At 41.1% G+C, this 13,066-nt stretch overlaps 1 protein-coding gene across 2 annotated transcripts in view; it reads right to left on the bottom strand.

The window, feature by feature from the left end:
- Positions 1–13,066, bottom strand: part of CDH13 (cadherin 13) — a 407,362-nt gene that overhangs the window by 113,756 nt on the left and 280,540 nt on the right. For both annotated transcript variants that reach the window (XM_088529059.1, XM_088529058.1), the window contains exon 7: positions 10,685–10,863. In XM_088529059.1, the coding sequence (XP_088385185.1) occupies positions 10,685–10,863 (179 nt within the window). The remainder of the gene's footprint in view (positions 1–10,684; positions 10,864–13,066) is intronic.

Below are 13,066 nucleotides of genomic sequence, written 5' to 3'. Positions count from 1 at the left end.
ATCACCCACATGATTGCCTGGCTTCATCTGTGCTTCAGATTTTGAGCTTCTGAAATGCTTGTGTATACATTCATAATCCATATGTAATGTCCAGCATTTACTGCCACTGGTCTCTCTGGAACGCTCCAGCTATGTTTTAATTAAGACTTCGATTTTCTTTTCGTCTAATATATAACAATGAAAAACACTTCAGTAGGCAAAACAGTTACGTGGGTGTATTGCAAGCAAACTACAAAATAGGATTCCCTAGTCCAAAAAAGAAAGTGAATGTGATTGACATGACCCTTCTTATGTGCTTAATCCAACAAGCTACCCATCCCCAACAGTATATCCAAGCCTCTTCAAAGGGATATTTCTTAAGAGATTTCTGTGTATTTATCTGTGGAAAGAACTAAAAGGTAAACTTCAAATACTACATACTTGCTTTATTCACATTCTTCCTTCTTATATTACCTTTTCGTAGCTTTACTGACAATATAAAAAAAAATAATATTATTCATGTACTCAAGATTTTCTTTGAATGGATTTATGTATTTCAATATTACGGACTCTGAGGACAGCTGGATATTGACACAACTAAAAAGAGAAATGTTACCTAATACTTCTTAAAGAAACCAGCAGAACACAATTACACTGAGAGCAAAAGCTGCAAAACCCTGTTTTAGTTCATGCTATGGTGCTTGGATACTCTAGCACAAAGGACAAGTACAATTATGCAAGATTTAGAGAGAAAGGAGAATTTTCTGATAGATTTTAAGAAAAATCTCCTACAGAACAGCACATTTTAAATAGCTTTTGCTACACACGCCCTAAAAATAGAAAGTCATAATAAAACAAGACAGATGAAGGAAAGTCAAAATAAAATGTATTTCTTCCACAATAACAGCACTGGATAATCTGAATTACACTAACACAACAACACAAATAACTATGTATTTATCTGATAGCAACATTTTTATTTAAAAACAATGGGAATAGAATCAGAAATTAAATCACAGTTTTATTCTTTTTTTTCTTCTTCCTCCTGCCTCGTTCCAGATGTTTTCATTTTTGCCCTCTGAGTAGCAGAGAGGTTCAGTGTCAAAACTTTCTAAAAGTATCAGTTCTTGGTGTAAGCTGCAAAACCCACATTTTTTAAGATAGAAAGCTGTTTTCAAGCAATATTAACCTACATATATTTTACACATATTGTTCCTTATTACTTCTCCAGTGAGAAGAAATTCTTCTTACCCAGGCAACAAAACCTGTCTGAAACTGGGGATATTAGGAGAGAAAGAGCTGAATAAGTCTGCACAGCACACTGAGGGGAAGAGCCCTATTTCTAGCTTTGCAGGCTTATTCCTTAGCTGCAGGAAGGGCCTGGAAGGCTTGGGAAATGGGGGTCTTTTGGATTTTCTTTGCCTTTTGTCCCTTCCAATCCTCTTTCCCTTGAACTGAAAGCAAAACTCTACAAAACTCAGGGGATGTTTGCAATCTGGACTTTAAGTTTTCCCATCTTCTGCTGTAGCTGAGCTTTTGGGCCCTTTGTGCTAGCAGAATATGTGACAGCATTCAGCAATACTTTACCAAGCTCTTTCAGCAAAATCTATCACTTGAAATTTTGTTAAGTACATCGCTTTTTTACCCCAGTCTCTGAGATTTGTCATTTGTCACAGTAGGATTTTAACATCTAGACATCCATAGAGCTAACATCCCTTTCATTTTTTTTTTTAAATAAAGAAACTCTAGACAAAATGAGATAATGCTTTTCAGTTATCAGCCTCTATTCAAAGCATATGGGCAGCTGCTATCAGGCTTTGAGTGCCTCTTACTAAATGCCTTGAGGAAGACATTTTTAAAATCTTTTTGCAATACAGCAGTGTCAAGGAAACTCATGATATTTAGGTGAGTGACATGTCTAGAGGATCAGTAAACTATCTGCACAGGAATTCGTGATGCCACAAGCCTTAATCCAAAGTGTGGATGAAAGGATATCAAAATGGAAAACTGCAAAATGGAAAGTAAGAAAATCCAGTACATATTTTCTTGTGGAAAATATGGAGACTATCAAGCATGCAAAGTGTTACAGGAGGATATGTTTTTTAATGCTGCTTGGAGTCACTGGCTGTTGAGCGCCCTCTGTTTTTCTGTGGTATGGTGGACAACAGACTATTTATCCCCCCCCTATTTAGGATAAAACACAGAGACAGAAGAGAAGTAGAAAGATTTCTCCAAGCAGCAGCTGGCTTTTTATGGCATTCATGGACTTCTGCCATGAAAACGTGGCCTTCCAAAGCTCTGCCTCTTAAGTGGTTATGTAGTCCACCTGTAATATAAAGTTTTAAATGCTTAAAAATTGTAGATTATCCCCACTTTAGGGGCAGAATGTGCCCAGGAGCAGCCACGCAAGGTTGTCGGCCAATGGCTCCAAGTGATGGCGGCTCAGCAGCCATCCCCAGAGCACAGCTGTGGCTGTAGGGGACAACCACTCTGTCCCACATGTACAGAGCGACCTTTGTTCCCTCATGGATTTTTTTTTCCCCCTTTGGTAGGAGTTTTAGACGATGTTTTTTTTTGTGTGGAAACACCCCAAATACCCAGTGGTGAATCTGCCTCAGGGCGCTCCCAGCTACGTTCTCTAGCCAGGGGGAGCCGCTGCCGCCTGGTGAAATGGCTGCCGTGAGGCGCTCCCTGAGGCGCTGCCCACGGCTCACAGAGAAACTTCCGTCCCTGTTAACTGTAGACGATTTAAACTACACAAAACAACAAAATCTGACCATTAAACCACGTGTTGAAGGAAATGAAAGTCCTATAATGCAGACTTCTGCCGCTACAGGTTTATACAAATGAAGCTTATTTCTATGAAGATATTTTCCATTCTGGCAATGGGAACCTTCATTATTTCCAACCAGGATGATACTTCTTATATTTGGATGTGTTGTCTTTTACATGCCGCTTTCAAGATTTGAGAAAGGGTTAATGAACTCCCTCATCAAAAACACAACAGGAAACTAGCTGCAAATTCCTGTTACCGACCATAAAACGACTTTCCTTATCCCTGCTTGCATTGAAGCCATACAGGAAAGCAGTTCATCGTTACTTAACTTTAATTATGAGTTTATATCTCACTAACAAGCACTTTCCAACTCTCTGCCCATTCGTCCATAAGCCAGCATGATAATGCGCATTTTCTCCTTCCCATGCCTCATTTCCCTCATAACTCCACTTCAAAGTTACAAATATTTTGAAACGGGTCTTTTATTTAACATAAACGAATGACCAGGTCTTCATACACCACTGAAACTCGTCTCTAAATTCCCTAATAATTCTCAGTGCAGATTCTGGCTCTTTGCAAATTAAAAATGCAAAGATACTACAAATATACCTGGACCCTCGAAAATATTCTAACGCCGCAAACTTCTAACGTGCTTGTCCATTTGTAAGATGCAAAATGATTAATATGTTGACTGTATTATTGATAGCAGTAATTATTATTTCAAATTTATTGCGATTTCTATATGAGGAGTTAAATGCTTTTTACCAAAAATTGATTGAAATGATATCAGTAAAAACCTCTCAACAAAAATTTAAAAAAATCTCTGGCATTTTTTATGATTTGGAGATACAATAAAAAAAAAGATAATACTCATATTGGCTGTTGTCTCCAGGCACATGGAGGACAAGAAGGTGCTCAAGAGTAGTCAGCATGGATTCACCAAGGGGAAATCTTGCTTGAGTAATCTGATAGCCTTCTATGATGGAATAACTGGCTGGATAGATGAGGGGAGAGCGGTGGATGTCGTCTATCTTGACTTCACCAAGGCTTTTGACACTGTCCCTCACAACATCCTCCTGGGCAAGCTCTGGAGGTGTGGGATAGATGAGCACACAGTGAGGTGGATTAGGAACCGGCTGGATGGCAGAGCTCAGAGGGTGGTGATCAGCGGTGCAGAGTCTAGTTGGAGGCCTGTAGCTAGTGGGGTCCCACGGGGGTCAGTCCTTGGTCCAGTCCTGTTCAATTTATTCATCAATGACCTGGATGAAGGCATGGAGTGCTCCCTCAGCAAGTTTGCTGATGACACCAAACTGGGAGGAGTAGCCGATACCCCAGAGGGCTGCGCTGCCATCCAGAGGGACCTGGACAGACTGGAAAACTGGGTGATGGAAAACCTCATGCAATTCAACAAGGCCAAGTGCAAGGTTCTACACCTGGGGAGGAATAACCCCAGACACCAGTACAGGCTGGGGACCGACCTTCTGGAGAGCAGCTCTGCGGAGAAAGACCTGGGTGTCATGGTGGACGACAAGTTGACCATGAGGCAGCAGTGTGCGCTCATGGCCCAGAAAGCCAATGGGATCCTGGGGTGCATTAGGAAGAGCGTCTCCAGCAGGTCAAGAAAGGTGATCCTGCCCCTCTACTCAGGCCTGGTGAGGCTGCATCTGGAGTATTGTGTCCAGTTCTGGGCTCCACAGTACAAGAGGGATGTGGAGCTGCTGGAGAGAGTCCAGCGCAGGGCTATAAGGATGATCAGGGGCCTGGAACATCTGCCCTGTGAGGAGAGGCTGAGGGAGCTGGGCCTGTTCAGCCTGGAGAAGAGAAGGCTGAGAGGGGATCTAATCAGTGTCTATAAGTACCTCAAGGGAGGCAGTGAGGAGGATGGTGCTGGCCTCTTTTCAGTGGTGGCCACCGACAGAACTAAAGGTAATGGCCACAAACTGAAGCACCAAAAGTACCACATGAACTTAAGGAAAAATTTCTTAACAGTGAGGGTGACAGAGCACTGGAACAGGCTGCCCAGAGAGGCTCTGGAGTCTCCTTCTCTGGAGATCTTCAAAACTCGCTTGGACGCAGTCCTGTGCCACGTGCTCTAGGTGACCCTGCGTATGCAGGGGGGTTGGACTAGATGATCTCTAGAGGTCCCTTCCAACCTCAATGATTCTGTGATTCTGTGGTTCTATGATCCTGCCCCTCTACTCAGCCCTGGTGAGGCCGCATCTGGAGTATTGTGTCCAGTTCTGGGCTCCACAGGACAAGAGGGATGTGGAGCTGCTGGAGAAAGTCCAGCGCAGGGCTACAAGGATGATCAGGGGCCTGGAACATCTGCCCTGTGAGGAGAGGCTGAGGGAGCTGGGCCTGTTCAGCCTGGAGAAGAGAAGGCTGAGAGGGGACCTGAGCAGTGTCTAGAAGTACCTCAAGGGAGGCAGTGAGGAGGATGGGGCGGCCTCTTTTCAGTGGTGGCCACCGACAGAACTAGAGGTAATGGCCACAAACTGAAGCACCAAAAGTTCCACAGGAACTTAAGGAAAAAATTCTTAACAGTGAGGGTGACAGAGCCCTGGAACAGGCTGCCCAGAGAGGTTGTGGAGTCTCCTTCTCTGGAGATCTTCAAACCCTGCTTGGACGCAGTCCTGTGCCACGTGCTCTAGGTGACCCTGCGTATGCAGGGGGGTTGGACTAGATGATCTCTAGAGGTCCCTTCCAACCTTAAGCATTCTATGATTCTATGATAAAGATTTTGGTCAACATCAGAATATTTTGATTAAGATTAATTTTATCTTTGATTTTGAGCTGGAAAGAGAGCTGAAATACATCAGTTTCTTTGTGAATGCAGCTCCAAGAGATCAACCACCTGTCACACAATGCGCTCGTTGACAGGACTAAATACAGATTGCACTGGGCTTTGAATACCAGAATATTTTATCTCCATGATTTTATTATATCAAAATATTTTTTCTCCATCATTTTATAAAGAGAGTATTTCAAAAAAAAAAAAAAAAAAGATGACACATGAAGAGGGACAGTATAACTTTGTTCAATGGACCTGCAAAATGTGACATCAATCACAAGATCATTAGAAAGGCAAAACGTGGCTTCCTTCATATCCTTAAAAATCACTAATATCTGAGATACAGTAGACTATGGAATAATCTCTGAAAAAGGCTGACTGAAGATCCATTGCTTCCCACATTTAAAGGTATCGGACACAACAGTATAAGGAATGTATTAATCAGCAGTAGAGGATGAATTCCTTTGTTTGCCTTGAATTATATGTGGAGAAAGCAATAAAAGATACTGCCATATCTGTCCTGAAATAATATAAAATAAAATAAAAAGGCCACAGATACTGAGGCCCAGCTGAGAATTTACTGTATTGCAAAACAAGGCAAAGTTTTGTGAGTGGGAATTTTGCCAGTGAAGACAAGACAAAAAGATACAATTATTCCAACTCAGAGCCAATGTGCTTGAAGATATACATTTGCCTACAACCAGAGTAAACATGAATATTTTAGAGGTTAATATGAAGATCAAATGTGTAATGCATTTGCTGAAAAGATTAATATCTTTCATTAAAAATGAGAGTGCACTGTTGCTTTGGCATTTGCATTTAGATCGAGTAAGTAATAAGTGTATTGACTGCTTAAGACGCATATCTCTAAAACGGGAAATAAAGATAAAGAGGGTAGTGGTCATCTGCAGAAGTGAACCGGCATTTTCTATTTCCTACTGCTCCCCCTTCAGAGAACTTAAGTCCTATCAACAAGAACACCAGGATTTTCTTATCACCGAAGAACCGGTGGAAAACTGTGAAGAATATTTATGCACACGCTTACCAACCGGTCCACGCTTAAAAGCTGTCTACATAACCATCAGCAAGTCTAGCTAGTTTTCTGGTGGTTCATGGCATAAAACTGCAAGTGAGAAGGAGAGTGAGAGGTGCATAAGACATAAGTAATGCTAGTTTGATGCACTAACCTTGGTTCAAAAGAGCTCATCACCTAGGGGCTGCTCCTCGAACTGCTGGGGTGGCTGCACAGGGTCGCGGCGAGTCGGCCTCTCTAGAGATGGCCCAACACTGAAATCTCAAACTAGCATTCAACCATATTCCAAATTGAGCACAGAAGTTCCTCATAAAAGCACATATTATTCCTCAAAGTCTGAGGAGTAAAGGAAGTATTTCGCTCACGCGACTGTGGTGGTGGCTTCCTGATGATACTACTGTCCTGCTAAATTTATACAAATCAGCCAGAATCACTTGCAGAGTGGGCATCTGTAGCACTGACCAAACAGCATTGTAGGCAAGCAGAAAAATAAAATTACTGCTTCCTCAAGGAACTTGGCAGGGCTGATTCTACAGGAAGACAAGTTTTTCTCCTGCTACACATACAAGGAGCATTATTTTTCTTTCACTGCACACAAGTGTCACTTTGAAATGGACTCTTCATCCCCAAAATACAAAACTGGGGACGTTTCCTCAAGATTCTGTTTTTTTAATCTGCTGTGCTCTATATTGGGTCATTTAGACTATATACTTTGGTGGAGGGCATCTTCCTCCTGTGAATCTATGAATCAAAATGCATTCTCCAGTGGTTATCTGGAGGTATAATTTGCCCCCTAACACTCCTCAATCTTTCTTGCTGACACATTCAAGGATGCTTAACTCCCACAAGAAGAAATGCACATTAATCATCAAAAATATGTCCTTACCTGCCTTCTCAGAATGAAAATGGATGTTCTTCAATAAATTATCTGAGCTTTGCTGAAAACCCTGAGGAACATGCACTTTTGTAAACAATTTGGAAACTGAAAAATTTACAAATAAAAAAATCCTGATAGAATCAGGCCTTTCTCTGCAGGCCTCCCCCTGCTCCCATCATCATATGGCACTAGGGATCAGCAGCACTCAGCAGTTTGCTGGATGCAACCTGGGGGATCACTCAACACCTTCTGCATACGGTGAAGAAGTGATTGACTTCTTCACTTAACACTTTTGTAAGTGATACTATACTATGGAAATAGCACCAGAGCAAACACTTTCACCCATCCATGCTAAATTAAACACGCAGACTTATAAAACAAGTCCAGTTCCTGTTGAAGTTATGGAAAACCCTAATTCATGAAAATTGGATGCTGCTGAAAGATCTTAAGACACGGTATCTTGTTACCCTACAAGATTTCGATTCGGTGCCATGTTTTATGTATCTTTTGAACATAAAAATAGCTATGTTGGGGAGCAGAGAGCAGGCAAGCAACCCAGAGAAAAGACCTCAGAACCTCTTTGTATTTCTAGATGCATATTTAGGTACATATTTCTAATATGAAAAGAAGAGAGTGCAGTGACTTGCAGTTTGCAATCCTTCCTGCTCATGCACAGCACTGCTCTGCCATCACCCATGGAGGAGAGGTGGCTTCACGCACCTTGGGGCCTTCCCATCCTCTCTAAACATAAAGCATCTACTGAGAAATCACTTTGAATCTTAAAGTATTACTAAAAAAAAAAGCGCAAACATTTAGCTGATTTTAAGGAGATAAAAATCACTTTTGCATGCTGAGATTCTCCTGCATCTATTGAATACAAAATCTAAGTTCTCCAGACACCCGAACTCTGTTTTACGTTAGGGTGAATATCTGGCTTTTGATTCATTGTACTAAAAAAGATTTTCCCAAGGTGTATCATGGCAACCCCTCTCAAAATTCAAAAGCATGAAAAAGTAATGCAGGTTCCAGTGTATGTTCACAAACTTCCGCATCTCCACCTCTCAGTGTCTCCCACTGGGCAATATCCCCAGTTTCCTGTTCCCTTTGCTATACAACTTGAAAGAAGTTATAGTTAAAATAAAAAAATAGCAATTTACATTCTGTCGATGTAACTTAAATGAATAGAAGGTTCCAAAAGCATCGACATCTAGCAATGGTTAAGAATATTAAAAGAGATGGAAAACGAGAATACATTTTATCAGCATTTTATCTTACTGTAAAATGGTTTATATCAGCCTCTAGCGTGTGCACATCGGTGATGATAAATAGCTTTCTCCCCTCTCCATATCCATTCTAAAGAGTTTTTATCTCAGCTACTCAGTTGGTGTTCAGGGCTAATAGAGTTTTAACTAATATACCTACAAGGAGCAGTGAAGAAAATCCTCTTTTGATTTGCAATAGTTGTTATGATTAAAAAAATTAAAAAACCCACTAAAATTAAAAATAATAATAATAAAAAAATGAGCTAGCAAGCCACAGAAAAATGAAAGGTGGCTGGGGCAAGTAGGACTCTTTGGCCACCAGTTTTCCATGGCGCCCACATCATTCCTCCAAACCTTTTACAATAATTTCATCTTAGGGGCTAGTGAAACACCTAGAGATAGTTACAGTATTGGAATTACGTTGCTCTCCTAAATTATTTGGAATAGGATTACTAGGGCACTTTCACCTAAAAGCTATTCCAATTAAAAATAGGTGTTGTGCATCTTTTCCTGTGGGTCACTAATTCCACACAAAAAAGATGGGAGCAGGAGCGGGGAGAAGACACCAACCTACTAAGACAGCAGAGGTCACGGCACAACCCAGAGCTGTTTCTGCAGAAACAGAAAGCTGACACTTTCTCCCCAAGCCTCTTACCTGAAAAGTCAATATTAGACTGAAATTTAACTGCGGATAATGCTTTTTGGCGTTAAAATTTTACGCAGCCTTATATTCTCGCTCGTAAAACATTCAACATTTGCAGCAACAACAAAAATTACTTTGTAGTTTCAACAAGACTGCCGTTTGCCATGCCACCTTTAAAGTAAAGATATTGAATCAACTATTATTAAAAATCATGGGGAATTCAGATCTTGCTTTCAGGATATACTATCCAGCAGTAATGCCCCTTCGATTGAGGCCGGATTTCTTGCATGGGGACAGCATCATTGTTTCATGAATCACCATTGACCTTTAGAAGATACTAGGAAAAGCCGGTGTGTTCGTTCCCTTCCATTGATTTTCCAATTTTGAGTAAATTGGTTTAATCTGGGGAATGGTTACCTATTAGGAATAAAAATACCTAAACTGACTTTAGAAAATAGTATAAAGCTTTTGAGTGTAAACAGTGAAGTTGGAAGGGAAACTTGGTGCATAAAGGCAGTGATTCATTAGGGCATGATTCTGTGGCCACCCAGACAAGAACGAAAGAATTGGAATCACTCTGAATTTAAAAGACAGATCCACAAGCCAATACCATGGTTTTACTAGAATGTATATCTGTTTTATCTGTTGGAAGAGCTTGCAGAAAAGATATAGTCACATAAAAGCAGAAGTGGCATTGGCCTCACTTCCACCTGGCTAAAATGAGAAACAGGTGCTGAATATTGAGAATATTGCATAATTCTATCAGGGGTTATGGGTGAAAAGTTAAGATCTTTGGATTTGGCTGAAGGAATCTGTGAGGAGAGAACTTTGTCACCATCAGGTACCTAAGAGCATATTGGTTTCTATGACCCAAGGGAACTGTTAATTCACAGAGTTACTGTTTAATTCATCTTTATGTCAACATATCTGTTCAACAGAAAAGGAAATCCTAGAGATGGATTTAAATCACCAAACTATGCCCAACACGAACTCACGATAGACTGTACACAGAATTATTCTTTTGTTTGTTTCCAAGTGGTTAATTGATAACTGGAGGTCAAATTCCATTGCGGGGATCCTTGCCCTCAGCACTCAACACGAGAGGGCTTGTCCAGAAAAGATGAACTATCAGATTTATAATGCCAGAAGTCATGGCCGATGACTTCTTATACCAAAACAAGGAAAAAACCACTATGTAAAGACTGGGCAAAACTTGACAGATGACCCGCGTCTCTCCCAGACACTCTGAAACCATGTCCTAGCTGAGGAATACAAGCACAGACATTGAACTACCAGGCTGAAAACAGGAAAGGCCTCACTTACCTCCCGATCCAACAGCACCGGTGACACCACTGTGACGATGTCCCCCTTCTCCGGATCAATGTAGAACATGTTTGGGGACGGTTTGGTAGGCGTCTGCTTGAGGATGTTGTAGCGCAGAAGAGCGTTGTCCGTGCTCGCGTCGTCGGCGTCGAACGCCGTCATCCGCATCACCGTCGTTCCTACGGGAAGGGCGCCAAGACAGCGGAATGCAATTAGGGAGGACAAGCAGAATTGTTCTGCTTTCACATGCGAGAACCATGTGGGTATAAAACGTAATTATCTCAGTGAGACCACTAAGTAATTTCACTTCATAGTTAATCTGTAATTGTATTTGTCTTGTTTTTTCCTTGCCGCTGAGCCAACAACAGAAGACGTGTTTCTGGTTGGCAGCAGACAAATGATTCCAACACAAGTTCCCCATATCTATAAACTTGGTTACTTTAATGGCTTTTCACGAGATGAACTATAGATTTATCTTCCACACTTTGATTTCTACTGGTAGAGAGTCTACAGGATAAAGATGCTAAAGTAAGAGAAAGGTCTCTGTATTAAATGTTCAGAATCGATTGGGTATTACAAATCATTTGCCAGTAAGACAAATTCAATCATGACTAAGCCCTATATTATTCTGATTTCAATTTGAGTTAATTATCTTACTGTATCACCCTCGATAAAAAGAGACGCTACTGCTAGACTGGATCTTCAGAGTGGGGAAATTGTTTCTAAGATCCTGGACACACAGAACATGCTATAGGGTAAGAACTGGTGATTGCACAGCATCTTAAACAATGTACGGAGGAAAAAGGACTCCCATCCTCCTCAACATCCCATTAACAGGAGGGCTGAGGTGCTGCTAATTCTCCTGTTCACTGGTGCTGCACGTACTCCTGCATCGTCTCCCTCACACAGGGCTCTGCCAGCCTCCCGCGGGCCTATAAAATGCAACCGTGGTGTTTTTTATTTATTTTGTACAGTACAGAGGGACGCCAAGAAAGGAATTAATCAGACACCTGGGCTTAGCCCTGAGATATTCACTCTCGGATCACTGCAGTTTCTTACTCAGCTTATTTTCAGGTGTGCACATAGGCATTATTGTAAAAACAATCTAATTAAAAATAGTAAAATATTTCTGGTAAAATTAACCTGAGCAAACAATAAAATCCTGTCAAATAAGGAAAAAAGCCACGATCAAATCAACAAATTAGTTTCCACGCTGAATCAAAATAAAGCAACAAATGAATTCAAAAGGTGTTAGCAATCCTTGCACAAATTCTAATTGGGAATCCAAGAAAGTATATGTTCTTTTGCCTAAAATCCCAGCAAAACATAATTTAGCAAAGCCCATCAAATACGCAATTTGCATTTAAGTACCTTAATACCAAAGCCAAATTATTTAATGTGTGAACCACAACGTCAAAGTTGATTAATGTTTTTTTTTTTTCTGTTAGAGTTCAATTCTTACATGGTGGCTAACCCTTTTATTTCCCCGTAGACTCTTCATAGGCGAGTATTACTTTAGAACATCACAATGCAACACGTTTCAAACACATTTCCATTTCACACCAGGTCTGTAAGGGCGCACGAGCCGTCCCGGTGCCCCCCTCGGCCTCCGCGGCGAGAAAACTACAAGGAATTAAAGCCTTGTGCCACAAAGCCGAAGCCAAAATTACACTGACACCTCCTGCAGAACAGAAATACAGATCCGTCATCTGCAATGATAACCAGGGAGTTTCCTCCCGAAGGTCTTCGAGCACAGAAAACTTAGGAATCAAAAATGAAATATTAATGAAAAAGCGGAAACAAAAACATCTTCATTTATAGGCTGACATAACTGCCTGTGTTAGACAAACGCAAAACTCACTTGTTTAGATGCTTCCTCTTTTTTTTTCCCCCTTGTTTTATACATCTAAGAGTACAAAGTGGTGCCTGTTGTTGTGCTGACCTTGACTATAAGCTCTCAGAGGTTTTACTGCACTGCCACTTCAGGCAGAGTTCCCCCCTTGAGAAATATAACAGAGATGTGACAGCACGCTGGTTTTATTCACCAGTGATTAAAGGTCAGACAGCTCAAAAAGCAGCTTACCACTGGATGCCATGCCATGTTTTCCAATATTACAAGATGATCCTAGCCCTGATATTTCACCTGCTTTGTCTGAGACTTCTTCCGAAGAAAAACAGCCGCTTTCCAAAGAATGAAGATTCTCTTCACAAATGCAGAGAACTTAGGGTGCGTGGTGCTAGTTTAGGTGCTTAATGTATTTGAGAAAGATCATTTGTATTTGTGTTAGTTTATGTGGGTGATGAAAATCTCCAAAGCTACGTGAATTCCAGGAAGTAAGAATAAAGGCAAATCTTGAAGGGATCACAAAAACTACTGAAATT

This window comes from Tinamus guttatus, unplaced genomic scaffold (assembly GCF_059628265.1).
Source record: "Tinamus guttatus ecotype Peru unplaced genomic scaffold, ASM5962826v1 Tinamus_guttatus_pri_ptg000323l, whole genome shotgun sequence".
Classification (NCBI taxonomy): Eukaryota; Metazoa; Chordata; class Aves; order Tinamiformes; family Tinamidae; genus Tinamus; species Tinamus guttatus.
Note: the sequence above shows the minus strand (reverse complement) of the source record. Positions and strands in the feature narration are given on the sequence as shown.